General features: G+C 42.7%; 1 protein-coding gene, 1 long non-coding RNA gene and 1 pseudogene across 2 annotated transcripts; all 3 read left to right on the top strand.

The window, feature by feature from the left end:
- The first annotated feature begins 556 nt into the window (after nt 1-556).
- Nucleotides 557-4,266, top strand: LOC120294314 (G-type lectin S-receptor-like serine/threonine-protein kinase At4g27290). The gene is made up of 3 exons (XM_039314346.1): nt 557-689; nt 3,211-3,728; nt 3,958-4,266. The coding sequence occupies exons 1-3, from the start codon at nt 557-559 to the stop codon at nt 4,264-4,266; spliced, it is 960 nt and encodes a 319-aa protein (XP_039170280.1).
- On the top strand, nt 3,830-6,287 carry LOC104451391 (annotated as a pseudogene).
- A 10,084-nt stretch (nt 6,288-16,371) lies between these two features.
- On the top strand, nt 16,372-16,979 carry LOC108954024. The gene is made up of 3 exons (XR_005551888.1): nt 16,372-16,455; nt 16,540-16,690; nt 16,784-16,979. It is a non-coding gene; the product is annotated as an uncharacterized LOC108954024 (long non-coding RNA).
- Nucleotides 16,980-18,396: the final 1,417 nt, after the last annotated feature.

Genomic DNA, 18,396 nt, shown 5'->3' with positions numbered 1-18,396 from the left:
GGGTGAATCGGCGGTGGGCGAGCGCGCGGAGGTGAATTGGCGGCGGCTTCGCGGACAGGGGCGTCGGATCGCTGGGAGGTCGAGCAAAGGCGGAGCGCGATGGGTTCGAGGCTGCGGCGTCGAGCGGACCACCGGTGCAGCGGCGACCGTCACGGACCGGCGCGGAGGTGCGAGCTACGGGGACGTTGGGCCATCGGATGGGCGTATGGTGGCTCGGGCTCCCGGATCGGAGCGGTGCTTTGCGAGCGAGGGAATCGGATCCGAGCGGCGTCGGGAAATCCGGTGACCTGCGAGGCAAAAACGGGTCGAGGCCGTGGGTCGTCGTTGGGGCTGAACGAGCGGATCGTGGCGCGGGCTCTGCGGGTCGCTCGGCGTCGCTTGAGGGAAACAGTTCGCGAGCAGCGGAGCGGCTAGGCGCGGGCTGTAGGCGAGACGGGCTGGGGGCACCGGGGACGGGCGGAGTGACGATGCGGCGCGCCGGTGCACGGCTACCGGCGGAACGGCGGTGGCGGGAGCAGGCGAACGGAGCTTGAGGCGGCGTCGGTGGTGCTCGGTGATGGCGAGCGAGAGACTGCGGGTTGCGGGCTTCGGAGGTGCGGCGGAGGTGGGGCGTCCGGCGGGCTTCTTGGCTGCGGGTGGAAGTTACGAGGGCGGCGGCGAGGGAGACGATGAACAGTGTCTCTCCGCTTGTACTTTTCCCCTCTACTTTTCTTTTCTCTCTCTCTCACCTGTCTCTCTCACGCCACCTTCCCTCTTTTCCTCTTTTCCTTTGACTTTTCCTTCTTTTTTTCCAACACACCTCCACGGACGGCTTCCCTTTTGGCCTTTTTCTGAATTTTTTCAAAGAAGCTCTCTCATGTCATCGTACACGGCTTTTATAGGGGGTAAGAGATAAGCTTTCGATTTCCTCTTCAAATCTATATTTGCGATACATCTTCACCAACCGATCACTATTGATAAAGATTTAGGATTATGATAAATATTTTCTCGAAATCCAAATCTCGCAAAGATAAATCGCAATATCGCAATATTTTTTCATAAAATTCATCCCATATTGATAAGGATTCAAGATTAAGATGAGATTTTTTTCTAAATCCAAATCTTTCAAGGCCAAATCGCAATATTTTTTAACCATTTGTCTTATCTAAAAAAGATTCATACCTCGGAAAAATTTTAAAATATTATATTCCCATGAGATAATTTTTAATTATTAAAAACACGGGCTTGGGCCAACTCGCTCGCTTCGTGGACTGATCCATCTAATTCGAATTCATCCGCCACCGGGCCAATAGATAAAATGCAAATAACAAAATAAATGCAAATATAACTAAATGTTATGCAATTAATTAATTATTGATAAAATTAAACCCTAATTTTTTAATTGCGACTAATAATTAAAAGGGTCACCAAAATTTAGGTGTCAACACTCAGTTCTGGATAAGCCTTATTCAACGGTCTAGAAAACTGTCAAAGAGGATAGACTTTGAATCTTGAGTCTGGCAGTCTGGAAGTCTTCAAACTTTGATGGAAGAGTCTACAAGTCTTCAAACTAGACTGATGGAAACGTTTTGTCAACTTCAAAACACTCAAGGAAGTTTACTCCAACAGAGGACTAGTTAGCGCGAGATGAGGGCTACAACAAAGGATTCTCATTTTTGTAATTCGGTGGGTGAAGAAACTTGGAATACGCCTTTAAAAAAAAAAAATTTGAGCCAATGATTATTCATAGTGAATTGTATCGACTCTCTAACCTTTCATATGAGCAAATCGTTATATTTAGTGCTTCACTTTATCCTTATACGAAACCTGGATAAATACTCTCCCAAGGGAAGCATTTCCACATTTATGAGTAATATAAAGATTTTTTGCCATTTGTAGAGTATCTATTGTTTGGTCCTAATTGAATGAGTCCAACAACACTTTGACGGCATCAATAAAAATTATAAGGTTAATATTATGAAAAACTCTAAATTAATACTCATGTGACAAATTAATCTCAAATTAATTTTTTGATCACTAAAAATCTCAAACTAGCAAATTTATGACAAATTACCTCAAATTAATTTTTTATTACAAAAAATCCAAAACTAATATATTTGTGACACATTTACTCGTTAATTTTCATTAAATTAAAATAGCCGTCATGAGAGAACCTAAGTAAGATGAAAAGAAATTCATCATTGCGGTAATCGTAAGCAATTAGAAGCCAACATTAGCCAACCAAGTGTTTTGGCATAATTGCTTGTCTTTGAAAAGAAGCTGCAATTAGTGGCGATAAACCAATTTTTGGAAACTGAAGCGGTAAGTGTTAAAACTCAATGAACAATTATCATTAATTTATGTTGGGAAGTTCCAAATCTAAATTCGTCAAATGTGAATACCGTAAACAAAAAAAGAAAATATAAATCAACGAAAGGGTCAAAGGTACGTGTGTCGTCTTGTGACCACTATGATGCCCGGCAGAAGGGCCGTCCGTAGATTTTGACGGGTCTCGACTCTTTAAGAGCCAGAACAATTGTCCCCAAAATTTCAATTTTGGTGGGTTTTCAGTTCTGACTGCAGTGACAAATGAAAGAGCAAGGCGGTGATCTCTTTGGGATCTATCTGAGAAGTCCGCAGTTAAAAGTCAGGTGATGTTCAAACCTCAAACAGAATTGTTATACGGCTTGGTCCCTTTACATTCTTAAAGCTAAAGTACTCGCAATTTCACGTTTCACATCGCTACTCATCCAAAGGCCGTCTATGATGCCCCCGTGTTTAATGCCACGATGACATCGATAAACGCAGGGTGAACCTAATCAATTACAGTAGATTACAATCTATGTGGCATAGTTCAAATATGAAAATGCGTATTCAGGTATGTGCTAATAATCAAGCATAAGGCCAAAATAAGCACCAAGAATCTTATGACTAACGTATCCTAGAAGTAAGAAGCGTGATGCGTACGAAGTAGAATTAATCTCCGCCAGTCTTGCTGGACATGTGAGTTGGTCAGTCAACTGAAAAATTTCTATACTGACGGTTTCGTATAAGGTTGCCAGTGGTGATCACATTCCTATTTCTATCTGAATCCTAGATTTTAGCTTGCGGGGCGCAAGCACTTTGTACTTTTTCTTTTAAATCTTACACAGATTTGCGGTTCTGCATGATTTAGTTCAGGCATGGAAACACCTACTTTGTTCATCTGCCTTTACATTATTTGCCTGTCAGTCTTTGGCTTATCGACTGCGGCTGACACATTAAGTTCAGGCCAGTCTATGAAAGATGGAGAGAAACTGGTCTCTACTGGCCAAAGCTTTGAGCTCGGCTTCTTCTCTCCTGGCAACTCCAAGAACAGGTACTTCGGCATGTGGTACAAGATCTCTCCAGAAACAGTTGTTTGGGTTCCCAACAGGGACAAGCCACTTACGAATTCACATGGTTTTCTCACGTTTAGCCATGATGGAGATCTAGTTCTTGTCAACCAATCGAAGATTGTCGTCTGGTCTTCAAATTTGTCCAGGGTTGTGAAAAATCCCGTTGCTCAGCTCTTAGACACTGGAAATCTTGTCCTTAGAGAGAATTCTAGTTTGAATTGTGATGACTATAGATGGCAGCGTTTTGATCATCCGTCAGATACTCTACTAACTGGTATGAAATTAGGATGGGACGTGAAAATTGGTTTCGAAAGGTGTCTGACTTCTTGGAAAAGCAAGGATGACCCTTTCCCCTGGAGATTATACTTTCAGGTTGAACATTAACGGGTTGCCTCGATTTGAATTCGTCAACTTAGGATCTGGCAAGATATATCGGACAGGACCATGGTTTGAAATACAATATAATGGTTTTTCAATTGCATCGAATCCAGTGATCAAGCCGTTGTTCTTCTATGGTGAAAATCAAATGTATCTTCTATATGAAGTCAGTAAAAGCGAATTTATTGTAAGACTACTAACCAACCATACCGGGTGACTCCAGTTCTATGTTGCGAGTACAAGAAGCAATGCCTGGAATATCATGTACTCGATACCCAATGATAAATGTGATGCTTACGGTGCTTGTGGAGCCAACGGTGTATGTAGAATTAACAGAGATCCAATATGTGATTGCTTAAAGGGGTTTGTACCGAAGTCTCCAGAACAATGGGATCTCCTCGATTGGTCTGGTGGATGCATGAGGAGAATACCAATAAATTGTTCCGACCTGCTGGAGTTCTGGTTGAACAACAACATGAGCCTCGAGGAATGTGAGGTCGAGTGCTTAAAGAACTGTTCATGTACAGCTTAGGCTAATTCAGATGTTAGAGGAGTTAGCGGCTGTCTCCTGTGGTTTGGAAGCCTACTTGACGTTAAGGAGTACAAAGAAGATAACTATGGGCAAGCTCTGTACATCCGCCTACCAAAATCTGAACTCGGTACTAATTTTGCCGATCTTGCATTTTTCTCTAGACAATCTATCTTCTAACCAGCTTATTCAGGAACAGCACCTCAAAGTTTGCATTTAATCTTCTCGGTCTCTATCCTAGATTTCGTTCATAATTCTGCAAAGAAGAAAAGGATGGTCATCGCCATACTGATGTCGGCTATTGCTGCTTTGTTTCTCTCGGCCACGGTGTACTGTCATCAAATCCAGAATTGCAGAATAAAGAGAAAGGGTCAGTATAATTGGTTCTACGAATGTACACCTCCACAATATACAAAGAGACATTAAGGCCCCTCTGTGTTTTTAACATGGGTTGCGCCGTACATTTTTATAGTAAGTGGTCTTTCTTAGGTTCAAAAATCAAGGAGGAAGATGTTGATTTGCCACTTTTTGATCTGGCTACCATTGTTAATGCTACGAACAGTTTTTCTGAGGATAGTCTGATTGGAGCTGGTGGATTTGGTCCAGTTTACAAGGTAACAAGCCATGCATATTCCAAGGCAAGGTTAACTGCAGATAGGATGATCATATTTTATTGTTTAGCATGTATACTCTATATGCAATGTGCAGGGCAATCTTTTTACCGGACAAGAAGTAGCAGTGAAGAGACTGTCAAGAGATTCAAGACAAGGTCTTGAAGAGTTCAAGAATGAAACAATTCTCATAGCCAAACTTCAACACCGGAATCTTGTGGGGCTTCTAGGCTGTTGCATGGAGAGGGACGAAAGGATTTTGGTCTATGAGTACATGCAAAACAAGAGCTTGGATTATTTTATCTTTGGTTAGTTCTCTAGACCCTATATTCACAGAGGTTCATGATGCACTGAACTTAATTCCTCCGGTTGACTAAACTTGTCTGCATGTGCAGATCGTGAAAAATGCTTACTGTTAGACTGGGAAAAACGTTTTGACATCACCATTGGGATTGCGAGAGGTCTTCTCTAGCTACACCACAATTCTAGACTTCAAGTAATTCACCGTGATCTCAAAGCTAGCAACATTTTACTGGATGGCAGCCTAAGCCCTAGAATCTCAGATTTTGGGTTGGCAAGAATTTTTGCATGCGATGAGAAAGAAGCAAAGACGAAGAGAATCATCGGAACCTAGTAAGAACTCTTCTTTTCAGTAAATCTCTGGATAGGACTGTATATTTTTCTAAAAGACTAATACTTTGCCATTACAGTGGCTATATGTCCCCTGAGTATGCATTCAATGGAAAATTCTCTGTGAAATCCAATGTCTTTAGCATTGGTGTGCTTTTGTTGGAGATTGTAAGCGGCAAAAGAAACAGAGGATTCTGCCATCCAAATCATCACCATAACCTTCTCGGACACGTAAGAGAAAAGATCCAGAGAATATGTTGTTCTCTCTCCCTCGTGTCTCTCTTTTTGTCTTGCATTTCTGAGCCCGAGTTGCTATTTTTCAGGCATGGTTGCTTTGGATTGAAGACAGAGCCATGGAACTCGTTGATAATGCTTGCGTGATTCAGTGGAACCTCAAGTACAAAGATGTATCCATATCGGGTTGTTATGCGTGCAGAAGTTCCCCAACGATAGACCAGCGATGTCCTCTGTAGTCGCCATGTTAGGAAATGAAAGTGCAAGCTTGCCTCGACCTAAGCAGCCTGGTTTCTTTATGGAAAGAAGTTCAATGGACTTAAGCGCAACCCCAGCACATGAAGAACTCCATTCTGTTAATGGAGTCACGGTGACGATGTTGGATGGTCGGTAGTGTAACTTTGTTAGGAAATGCGAATAGATCTGAGAAATTTCATTACTCATTTATCTCATTCATTGTCCAAGACTTCTTGATTCACGATCAATGTATGCTGGTCCAAAAAACCATTGACCACAGAGGTGCGATCAAATCGGTAGAATTTTTTTTCCCTTCTTCCAAGTGACAATTTAACGTATGATTTATGGGCTTTGGAAGTTTCACATGCATGCTAGGAGTGATATCTTCTTTGGTAGTGGAAATTGCCTGACCCTTTAGCTGGTATGAAAGTTGGATGGAGCTTGAAAACCGGTTTGCGAACGGTACCTGATTTCTTGGGTAAGCATGGATTTTTTTTCCTCTGGAAACTACGCCTATGGTATAAAATAGCTGCTCGGTCCCAAGCCCCCTTCGCCTCCATCGTCGCCTCCGGAGCCTCATTGGCTGCCACGATTCATCAGACTCCTCTCTCTCTAACGCCCCCCCACGCATGCTCGTGCCGGTCTCTTGGGAACCCTGGCGGCATCTACTGTGGCCACACCATATCTCTCAGCCTCGGAAACTTATGGGCCTCGGTCCGATTGCGTCCCTCCAACGAGCTCGTTATCACGCCTCATCCCATCCACGATCTCGTCCACTTTACGTCTCTGGATCATCTGGTGACATTTCGAGTACTGGTGGCTGAAGACATCGTTGGGGTGTTTTTCTTCCTCAATCGAGCTACAAAAATCCTTGGAACATTGCAGTCAGGGAGGAAACTCTGAAATCAGAGATTCGTCTTCATCGAGATCACTGCACCTAGAGTCCCTGTAGCAATTGGATAAAAGAAGATGTCGACTGTGTATGTTAGTGCTGAACACTACGCACGGCCCACTCGACATCAAGCTCTGGCCAGAAGAAGCGCCCAAGGCCATGAGGAACTTCTTTCAGCTCTGCCTTGAATGTTACTACAACGGCACCATCTTTCACCACATCGTCGAGGACTTCCTTGTTCAAGGTGTCAATCCTTTCCTAGTGGCTCCGGCACAGGTCCCCCTTCCCTCCCCCTCTCTCGAAATGTAATATCAGAGATTTTGAGCAATTTGTTCGGTCTGTTAGCATAGAGGGTGTTGTTGATGGTTATTGTTGATGGTGATGGCTGATGTTTTAGTGATGTTCTATTGCATTTGTTCATGTGACTAGAGATTGCATTAGTTCTCGCTTCAATGTAGGATCTGCACAAGTCAATCGTGTATTCTAGGGTGGGGGGAAAAACAAAAGATTGGCTTTTGGCTGGGTTTTGCACAAATATATAAGACATTGTGCTCTAAAGATGGTTCTCTAAAAAGGAAATTATGAATATAGAAATCTGTCATGTACAAATTCTTCAATGTAGGTTAGTTCTGCCGTTTGCTCTATGTTGTCCCCGCTTTTGCTTTCTCTTAGCACTATTGATGTTGTGAGCCAGTGATGAGGTTGCTTATTGTTTTCTTCCTTGTGACAGCATATGGCAAGAGTAAATCTTCTTTTCACACATTTAGTTGTATTTAATCACTGTTTTTAGATAACTAGAGTGTGAAGGCAATCTGAAGGAAGACCATAGCAACTGGTAGGATGAGGTATCTTCGCAATGTCCCTCGCAGGTTCAAGAAACTCTTGCGTTCTGATTTATTTATCATTTGAAATTATGAAGTTTGTAACGTATCTTCAGTTTGGAGTGCACTCGCATTGAAAAGATGGTTAGATCTTTCAATTGGCTAGTGCCGAAGATAGATTTTGTTGTGCGAAGAGGAAATTTCCAACTTGTTTTGTCACTTTGGTCTTTTGGCAACAGGAATATTAAATGAGTGGTGAAGTCATGTAGAATTGAACTGTTGTATGGACAATAATTGAGCTTAATTCACATTGAGTGAAGTCCTTGATCTTAAGATTATGCATGTAGTATTATCATGCTCTTCAACATTGTTTAATTTTTGAATTTGAAGGAATTTGGTTTTCAAATTCATAACCTTGTCTGTACCTCCTGATGGTCAGTTGAGCTACTATGTTGACTATGGGCATTAATGATCGAAGCTAGCTAGATTTGTGTATTTAAGTTGGATGATCTTGTCAATATATTTCTCCTACTTAATTAAATTTTATTGGCTCTTTGCTTATAGTACTAAGGAAGCACAATAAGCTAGTTATGCCTGCTTGCAGCTAAGCATTTCAATGTAAAATACTTTTTCCACTTTGTTCTTATTCAAATGAGGTGTTGCAAGCTCTAGTGTCACATGAACTAATGCAAGCTCTAGTGTCACATGAACTAATGCAACAGAACGGCAATAACACATCAGCCATCACTAGCAACAATAACTATCAACAAAACCAATTGGTTTTGCTTGAAATCCCTGCAATTCCATTTCAATAGAGAAAGAAGGGACGTGTGCTGGGGCGCGTAGGATCGCCACCTTGAACTGCAAGTAGACAGCAAAAATCAGGGTAAAAATGAACAAGGCAGCTTATGCAGACCACGTAATAGAGGAAACTGAAACTTATTGGACACAATCACATACATTACCACAACCATTGCCATACAATCTCATCCAAAAGCTAAGCAACCACCTCATTCGAACAATAACAAAGTGGAAAAGGTATTTTACATTGAAATGCCTAACTGCGAGCAGACAGCAAATTCGACCAGCTTATCGACAAATATATTGACAATATCATCCAACTTAAATACACAAATCTAGCTAGCTTCAACCATTAATGCCCACAGTCAAGACATTAGCTCATCCGACCATCAAGAAGTACATACAAGGTTATGAATTTGAAAACCAAATTCCTTTGAATACAGAAATTAAACGATGTTGAAGAGCATGATAATACTACACATATAATCTTAAGATCAAGGACTTCACTCAAAGTGAATTAAGCTTAATTACTGTTCATACACAAGTTCAATTCTACATGACTTCACCCTCCTTCAATATTTTCGTTTCTGAAAGGCCAAACTGACAAAATAATTGGATATTTCCTCTTCTCACAACAAAATCTATCTTTAACACAAACCAAATGAAAGATCTAACCATCTTTTCAATGCGAGTGCACACCAAACTAAAGATATGTTAAAAACTCCATAGAACACAAACTCAATCCCTAAAAAGCTACTCCACCATCCATTCTTGAGCATTGAATAACCAATCTCAACCCAATTCACAATTCACTCATCTTAATTTTTGCAGGGAGGCGAGCAATTGGCTCAGCCTTGGCAGCCATTTCCGCGAAGCGAAGACGCAGAAACACGAATTGGAGGTTGGAATCGAATGCAGAAGGAGCCTGATTGATCATGTTAACGTTGCTTTCACATTAATCATAAACTCATCAGAGCGCAACTTCCAACCACGTGTCCAAAAATAAAGCATGAGGAAGAGAATCGAATCAAAACCAGATCGCGAAAAAGTAAAAAGCAGCTAGATTCATGACGCAATCACAGTAAAATAGGAGTCCACAACTTCTCAGTGCCATTCCAGAAGAATCAAACAAAAACTCAGATCACACACACATGGAGACAAACCTTCCCCTTCATCGACGGCTCCAATACGTACATGGTCGACATCTTCTTCTATCCAAATTTTACGGGGACTCGGGTGCAGGTGAACTCAGCGAAGTCGAGTCTTTTATTTCGGATAATCCTCCCCGACCGCGATGTTCCAAGGTTTTCCGTAGCTCGGTTAGGGAAAAAGAACACCCAAACCACACCGTCAGCTGCGGGTATCCAAAATGTTCCCAGATGACGAGATCATGATAACGAGCTCGTCGGAGGGACGCAATCGGACGGAGGCCAGAAGTTTTCGAGGCTAAGAGAGATGGTGCGGCCATAGTAAACGTCGCTAGGGTTCCCAAAAGATCGGCGCGATGAGGCTCCGGAGGCAATGGCGGAGGTGAAGCAGGCTCAGGACCCAGCAGCTGCGACTGAGCGGGGCTCTTGGGGAGGCGACGTGCCAAAGGCAGACCCAGGCAGCAGTAGTGACCAAAGGCGGCTTTGGGGAAGGGGAAGGCAAAGGCGGAGGGGCGTGGAAGAGAAAAGGGCGAGAAGGCTTCATCGCTTCTCTTCTCCGAGAAGGCCAAGAAGCTTGAAAATTGAAAAGAGGGGAGAGAGTTTTAAGCGGCAACTCAAATTCAAGCATTAATTACCGAGTCTCCTCAGTTCTTTCTCAAGTCAGCTGACAGAAGAGAGAAAAAAAGAAAGCCTCACATTTTAGACTTCTCTAATTTCCAGCCTTCCAAGTCCGTGGAAAGAAGAGATGAGAGGTTCAAATCTCCACATTCTCAGGAGGCTTGGGGTGAAGACAAATTTATTTCAGGAGTATGTTTCGACTTCCGCGCTCTACAAGGAGGGGGGACAAAAGTCTGAGAGTGAGCATTAGAGTAGGATTAGAGTAGAACTGACTAAAAAAATAAAAAAGTCCGTGAAACACTTGTTGACATTTCAATAGAGCCACCTAGATTGGTGACGTGATAATTGCTAACCATCAAATATTTTCTCGCTTTTGATGGAAAATTCTCAGTAAAATCCGATATTTTTAGCCTTGGTGTAATTTTGCTTGAGAAAGTAAATGGCAAAGGGAACAAGAATTTTGCCATCCTAATCATGAACACAACCTTGTTGGGCATGTAAGTCTTACAGTATGGTTTGTATAAACTCGTCTCTTATGTGATGCTTAATGACATGAATGGATTTGTCCTAGGCATGGCTGCTGTGGAGCGTAGGTAGGTCCTTGGAACTTCTACATGAATCTCTACGTGACTCCTTCATTGCATCCCAAGTAGAGAGATTCGTTCAAGTCGGTTTGGTATGTGTCCAAAAGTGTCCTAAAGATAGACCAACGATGTGTTCAGTCATTCTCATGTTAGTGAATGAGGAAGCAATCTTGCCACGGCCTAAATAGCCAAGGTTCTTTGAGGAGAGAGGTCCATTGAGCACATAAGCATCTTCCAAGGGAAGAATCATACACAAGAAATATTGTTACAATCACCATGCCAGAAGGTCGATAAATTTCCCATCGAGGAAGTTCCCTGCATGTGGAATTCAGAGAAGTTTTCTCGGTAAATGAAGGGAGAAAGGATCAGAAGATGGTCTCCGATCACTACAATCTTCGATGTGGGAAAGTTGCAGTGACCTGCACTTTGATGTTGCTTCATCAGTTTCTAAAATTTTGGAAAACATTACTAAAAACATTCTGAAAAGGTTCTGAAGGCATACATGCAGTTGCCTCTTCCATGAATATGTGATATTTGTGTTCGCAAATTTGTCGCCGCCTTGCAGATGGAGGACTGGTTAACGCGAGACAAGGGCTACAGCAAAGGATTCTCGTTTTCATAATTCAGTGGGTCAAGCAACTTGGTATGGGCCTTTTAAAAAAATAAATTGAGCCAGTGATTATTCGTAGTGAATTATATCAACTCTCTAACCTTTCATATGAGCAAATCGTTATATTTAGTGCTTCACTTTATCCTTATACGATACATAGATAAATACTCTACCAGGGAGGGAAAGTATTTCCACATTTATGAATAATACAAAGATCATTCGCCATTTGCAGAGTAACTATTGTTTGGTCCTAATTGAATGAGTCCAACAACTCTTTGACTGCATCAATAAAAATTATAGGGTTTTTTTTTTTTTTTTGTGACCCAAGGAACCTCCGCTCTGCCACTTCGCGGCGGAGAGTAAACCCCTGGAGCTCGAGGCCCCCACCGCCGGCCCCGTACGCAGGTAAGTCGCGCGTTGAGCATTGAAGCATTATAGGGTTAATATCATGAAAAATCTCAAATTTACAAAATTATCTCATATTAATTTTTTGATCACTAAATCCTTAATTTAGTAAATTTGTGATAGGTTACATCAAATTAATTTCTGACTACAAAAAAGCTCAAAAATGATATATTTGTAACAAATTTACCCTTTATTAATTTTCATTAAATTAAGATAATTGTCAAAGCACTTAGAGAACCTAAGTAAGATGAAAAGAAATTCGACATTGCGATAACCGTCAGCAATTAGAAGCCAACATTAGCAACCCAAGTATTTTGGCATAGTTGCTTGTCTTTGAAAAGAAGCTGCAATTAGTGGCGATAAACCAATTTTTGGAAATTGAAGCGGTTGAGAGCTAAGACCCAATGGATAATTGTCATTAATTTATGTTGGTATGTTCCAAGTCTAAATTCGTCAAATGCGAATGCCAGAAACAGAAAAAGAAACTAAAAATCAACGAAGGGGTCGTAGGTATATGTGTCGTGTTATGACCGCTCTGATGCCGGCAGAAGAAGGGCCTTCCATAGATTTTGACGGGTCTCGACTCTTTAAGAGCCAGAACAATTGTCCCAAAAATTTCAATTTTGGTGGGTTTTCAGTTCTGACTGAAGTGACAAATGAAAGACCAAGGCGGTGATCTCTTTCGAGGTCTATCTAGTAGCTTGATGCGACAAACTGGGAAGTCCGTAGTTAAAAGTCCGGTGATGTTCAAACATCAAATAACAATCTGTTATACGACTTGGGGTGCGTTTGGGAACCACTTTTGGGGAAAGTCTTTAGGAAAATGCAAAGACCTTTGAGTTAAAGTGTTTTCCAAAATGCAAACTGTGTTTGGTAAATTGTATTTTGAAAGCTCTTTGTGAAGTGCTTTGAGCAAAATGGTGTTTGGGAACTTACATTTACAAAGGAGTTTTGTGGTAAAAAAATTGTCAAAAGAAAAATTAAAAAAGAAATTGACCGGCAAGGGCGGTGGTCGTCGGCGACCTCCGGTGACCGCCGGCGACCTCCCGGCGACCTCGGTTCTTGGGCAGCGAGGTCGCGCGACGCCGTCGCGACCTCCGCGACCCGGATCTGGGGCGGCGAGGTCGCGCGACGCCGCCTCGACCTCCGGCGACCCCGGATCTGGGGCGGCGAGGTCGCGCGACGCCGCCTCGACCTCCGGCGACCCCGGATCTGGGGCGGCGAGGTCGCGCGACGCCGCCTCGACCTCCGGCGACCTAGATCCGGGGCGTCGAGGTCGCGGGAGGACCTCGCGACCCAGATCCGGGCGGCGAGGTCGCGCGATCCCGCTGCGACCCGATCCCGGGTGGCGAGGTCGCGCGACCCGGATCCGGTCGCCGCCTCGACCTCCGGCACCGAGATCTGGTCGCGACCACTGACCGGCGACCCGGATGGGTCGCGCGGCCCCGACGAGCTCCGTGCGGAGGTCGCAAGTGCGGCGACGGCGGTCGCCGGCAACGCCGCGACTCACGGAGGTCGCCCGACTCTCCGACGAAGATCGCCTAGGTCGCGGCGTCCTTGTAGCAGTTGTTGGCCCAGAGAAGATGAACAGTGTTACATCCAAGGGCACGCACTGGAAAAACAAAAAATTCTTGAGGACAATTTTGGAAAAGAAAAAAGTGAACAAAGGTCTTCGTGGGCATGCCGAGAAAGCTGAAAGCCCAAGGCGGTCCTCACCGCCTTGGGCTTTCAGCCTTAAAAATGCTTGCTTTGCCATTAAGTCCCTTCCAAAGTGTTTTGCCAAACACTCTTTTTTTCGCCCAAGGGGCTTTGGACTCCCAAGGGGCTTTGGGAAGTGGTTCCCAAACGCACCCTTGGTCCCTTTACATTCTTAAAGCTAAAGTACTCGCAATTTCACATTTCACATCGCTACTCAGCCAAAGGCCGTCTATGATGCCCCCGTGTTTAATGCCACGATGACATCGATAAACGCAGGGTGAACCTAATCAATTACAGCAGATTACAATGTGTGTGGTATAGTTTGAATATGAAAATGCATATTCATGCATGTGCTAATAATCTGTCATGGGCCCTATTGTGTAATATTGTCTGCTTTGGGTCACTCACCCTAGCGCGAACGAACCGCCATCCCAGCAACGGTCTTTTCCATCATAGCTTTAAAATGTGTTACACAAGTTAGACGGCCCGAGCGACGATCTTCGGATGTGCGCAAGGAAGGGGTCCCTCTCTTCTCTTATCCCACATCACCTAGGGAGGGAGGTCTTGATTAGCTTATAAGGCTGGTCCCTCTAACTTTTGTGTAATGCGTTTTAAAGCCATGAGGGAAAAGACCATAACTGGGATGGCAGTTCGTCCACGCTAGGGCGGGTGACCCTAAGTGGACAATATTACACAGTGTGTGGGGCTCCAAAGCCGTGGAAAAAGACCGTGGCTGAGATGGCGGTTCATCCGCGCTAGGGCAATATTACACAGTGTGTGGGCCACAGCCGTGAGAAAAAAGACCGTGGTTGGGATGGCGGTTCCGTCCGCGCCAGGACGAGTGACCCAAAGCGGATAAATATTACATAGTGGGGCCCAGAATGTTACAAAATCAAGCATAAGGCCAAAATAAGAACCAAGAATCTCGGTCAGTGGGGCTCGAGATGTTACATAATCAAGCATAAAGCCAAAGTAAGAACCAAGAATCTTGTGACCCACGTGTCCTAGAAGTAAGAAACGTGATGCGTACGACCTAGAAATAATGTCCGCAGGTCTTGCTGGACATGTGAGTTGATCAGTAGAGTCAACTGAAAATTTCTATCCTGACAGCTTAAGGTATACAGTACTGATCACATTTCTATTTCTATCTGAATGATAGATTTTAGCTTGCAGGGCGCAAGCAGGTGTACTTTTTCTTCTAAATCTTATACAGATTCGCGGAGGCATGGAAACTCCTACTTTGTTCATCTGCCTTTACTTTATCTGCCTGTCAGTCTTTGGCTTATCGACGGCAGCTGACACGTTCAGTTCAGGCCAGTCTATGAAAGATGGAGAGTCATTGGTCTCTTCTGACCAAAGCTTTGAGCTCGGCTTCTTCTCTCCTGGCAACTCCAAGAACAGGTACATCGGCATATGGTACAAGATTAGTCCGGGAAGAGTTGTTTGGGTTGCCAACAGGGAAAATCCCTCACTGATTCACACGGAGTTCTCGCGTTTGGTCATGATGGAGATCTAGTTCTTTTCAACCAATCGAACAGCGTCATCTGGTCTTCAAATTTCTCCAGGGTTCTGAAAAATCCGGTTGCACAGCTCTTAGACACTGGAAATCTTGTTCTCAGAGAGAATTATAGTCTGAATTCTGATGAATATTCGTGGCAGAGCTTTGATCATCCGTCAGATACACAACTACCTGGTATGAAATTAGGATGGGACTTGAAAATTGGTTTAGGAAGACATCTGACTTCTTGGAAAAGCATGGATGATCCTTCCCCCGGAGACTATATTTACAGGTTAAATATACAAGGGTTGCCTCAATTTGAACTCATCAGCTTAGGATCCGGAAAGAAATATCGAACAGGAACGTGGGATGGAATACAATTCAGTGCTGTTCCAATGGTTTTGCATGCACTGACCAAGCTGGTGTTCTTTAATGGTGATGATGAGAAATTTTTTTCATATGAAGCCATAAAAAGCGAATATAGCGCAAGTATATTTACATTAAACCATTCCGGGATTATCCAGTAATTCTTTATTCATGAATGTACACCTCCAGAATATACAAAGAGATCTTCAGGCCCTTTTGTGAGGTTAACAAATGTTTCGGCTAAGATTTTTGTTGTAACTGGTCTTTTTCAGGTAGGAAAATCAAGGAGGAAGATGCTGACTTGCCACTTTTTGATCTGGCTACCATGGTTAACGCTACAGACGGTTTTTCTGAGAATAATCTGATTGGAGCTGGTGGCTTTGGCCCAGTTTACAAGGTAATGGGCCACGCATGTTCCAAGACAAAGCTGACTGCAAGCAGTGTTATCATGTTTCTTTGTTGAACTGTCTACTCTATACGCCATACGCAGGGCAATCTTTCCACAGGACAAGAAGTAGCAGTGAAGAGACTGTCAAGAAACTCAGGACAAGGTCTTGAAGAGTTCAAGAATGAAACAATTCTGATAGCCAAACTTCAACACCGGAATCTTGTGGGGCTTCTGGGTTGTTGCTTGGAGAGGGAGGAAAAGATTTTGGTTTATGAGTACATGCAAAACAAGAGCTTGGATTATTTTATCTTTGGTTAGGCCTCTAGACCTTTATTCAAGCATGTTACTTGATCATGATACTATCTGTGGACCGAATTAATTCTTCTGGTTGACTAAACTTATCTGCATATACAGATCATGAAAGATGCTTATTGTTAGACTGGGAAAACGTTTTGATATTATCATCGGGATTGCTAGAGGTCTTCTGTATCTCCACCATGATTCTAAACTCCAAGTAATTCACCGTGATCTCAAAGCTAGCAACATTTTATTGGATGACAGCCTACGCCCTAGGATCTCTGACTTTGGGTTGGCAAGAATTTTCGCTGGTGATGAGAAAGAAGTAAAGACAAGGAGAATCATCGGAACCTAGTAAGAACTCATCTTTTCAGAAAATCTCTATATAGTACTATATATTATGTGAAAAGGCAAACACCAATCACTTTGTCATTACAGTGGCTATATGTCCCCTGAGTATGCATTCGATGGAAAATTCTCTGTGAAATCCGATATCTTTAGCTTTGGCGTGCTTTTGTTAGAGATTGTAAGTGGCAAATGAAACAGAGGATTCTGCCACCCAAGTCATCAACATAACCTTCTTGGACATGTAAGAGAAAAAAAATCCAGAGCATAGGCTGTTCTCTCTCCCTTATCTCCCTCTTTTCACTTGCAACGCTAAGCCCGCTATGCAATTTTTCAGGCATGGTTGCTTTGGAGTGCAAACAGAGCCACGGAACTCATTGATGGATGCTTGTATGATCTGGTGGAACCTCAAGTACAAAGATGTATCCATATCGGCTTGTTATGTGTGCAGAAGTTCGCCAACGATAGACCAACGATGTGCTCTATTGTTGCCATGTTAGGAAATGAAAGTGCAAGCTTGCCTCGACCTAAACAGCCCGGTTTCTTTATGGAAAGAAGTTCAATGGACTCAAGCGCAATCTCGACACATGAAGAACTCCATTCTATTAATGCAGTCTCAATGACAACGTTGGATGGTCGATAGTGTGCTATTGTGGGGAATCGCAAATGGATCCCAAAACTCTTGGTCTGTTGTTGATTATTTATTTCATCCGATGTCCAAACTTCATGATTTGTGTGAATGGTATATGAATCCGATGTATTCAGGTCCAAAAAACCATTCATGTCCGTTTGCTATGTGTCCAAAAGTTTCGTGGAGATAGGCCAATAATGTCACTAGAGGCATATTCAATAAGGACCTCTAACTCTGATATCATATAAGATTTTGTGGGTTTATCACCAAATGCTCTAAAAACTTAAGATCTAATACTATGTGAGATTTTGTGGGATTACTATCAATATTTTAAAATTTTAAGTTATCAGCGTAATTTATTGTTTAAACATTATAACATCTTGTCCATAGAATATCTTTACAATCATCATGCTAGAAAGTAGACAAACTTCCTATCGAGGATGTTCCCCAAAATCTGCAATTTAAAATTTTAGACCAGCTTTCTCAGCGCATGAAGGTAAAAGGGATCGGAAGATTATGTACACGAAACAATTGCTTCCTCGTAGATTGAGGATTATTTAGCGAGACGAGAGCTCCAATAAAGAATGATAAATTTTTATGATTCAGTGGCTCAATCAACTTGGTGGAGGCCTTTTATTGAAAGTTCATTGCCAATGATTATTCCTAGAGATAAATAATATCGACTCTCGAACCTTTTTATATGAGCAAATTGTAGGATTTACTGTTTACTTTATCTCAAGGATTTCGAAACATTGATTTTTTTTTTTTCCAACAAGAAGTCCAAATCAAAATCTGCAAAATTCTACAAATTCTTAGAGACGAGCAATCTAATTATCACCATCGAACAGCTTATCCTTGGCCGGAGCTTCATCGGCAAAACCAACACAACCAAGGCTAAAGTTTATTATTCTTATAACAAAAACTAAATTGCAAGAGGAAAAAAAAAACCCGGGAAACACTTACCTTACCAATCACATGCAATTCAATAGGCATATTTTGGCATCAGCCAACCGCCGTGATTTTTCCGTCTCTTCTTTCTCTCGGTCGTGCTCTGCTTTTGTTCTACTTTTTTCTTCTTCTCGGTCGGTTATCTCTCTTGTACTCCTTTCATTCTGCCTTTGAAGACTGAAGCTAAACTAAGGCTAAAAGTAGCCTTATGGACTTGAGTGGTTTCTTGGGCATGTGGGCTTGGCCCAACCTTTTACAACACACGTCACCAAAATCGCTCGCTGGGAGCCAAACTCGTGCGGTCACATCTTGCTTTAAATTTGCACAGCCCGAATAATTTTGGGATGAAAAATTTTTTGGGGACCAACTCC

The sequence above is a fragment of the Eucalyptus grandis genome, chromosome 6 (genome assembly GCF_016545825.1).
Source record: "Eucalyptus grandis isolate ANBG69807.140 chromosome 6, ASM1654582v1, whole genome shotgun sequence".
Lineage (NCBI taxonomy): Eukaryota > Viridiplantae > Streptophyta > Magnoliopsida > Myrtales > Myrtaceae > Eucalyptus > Eucalyptus grandis.
This window is presented reverse-complemented; position numbering and strand designations above follow the sequence as displayed.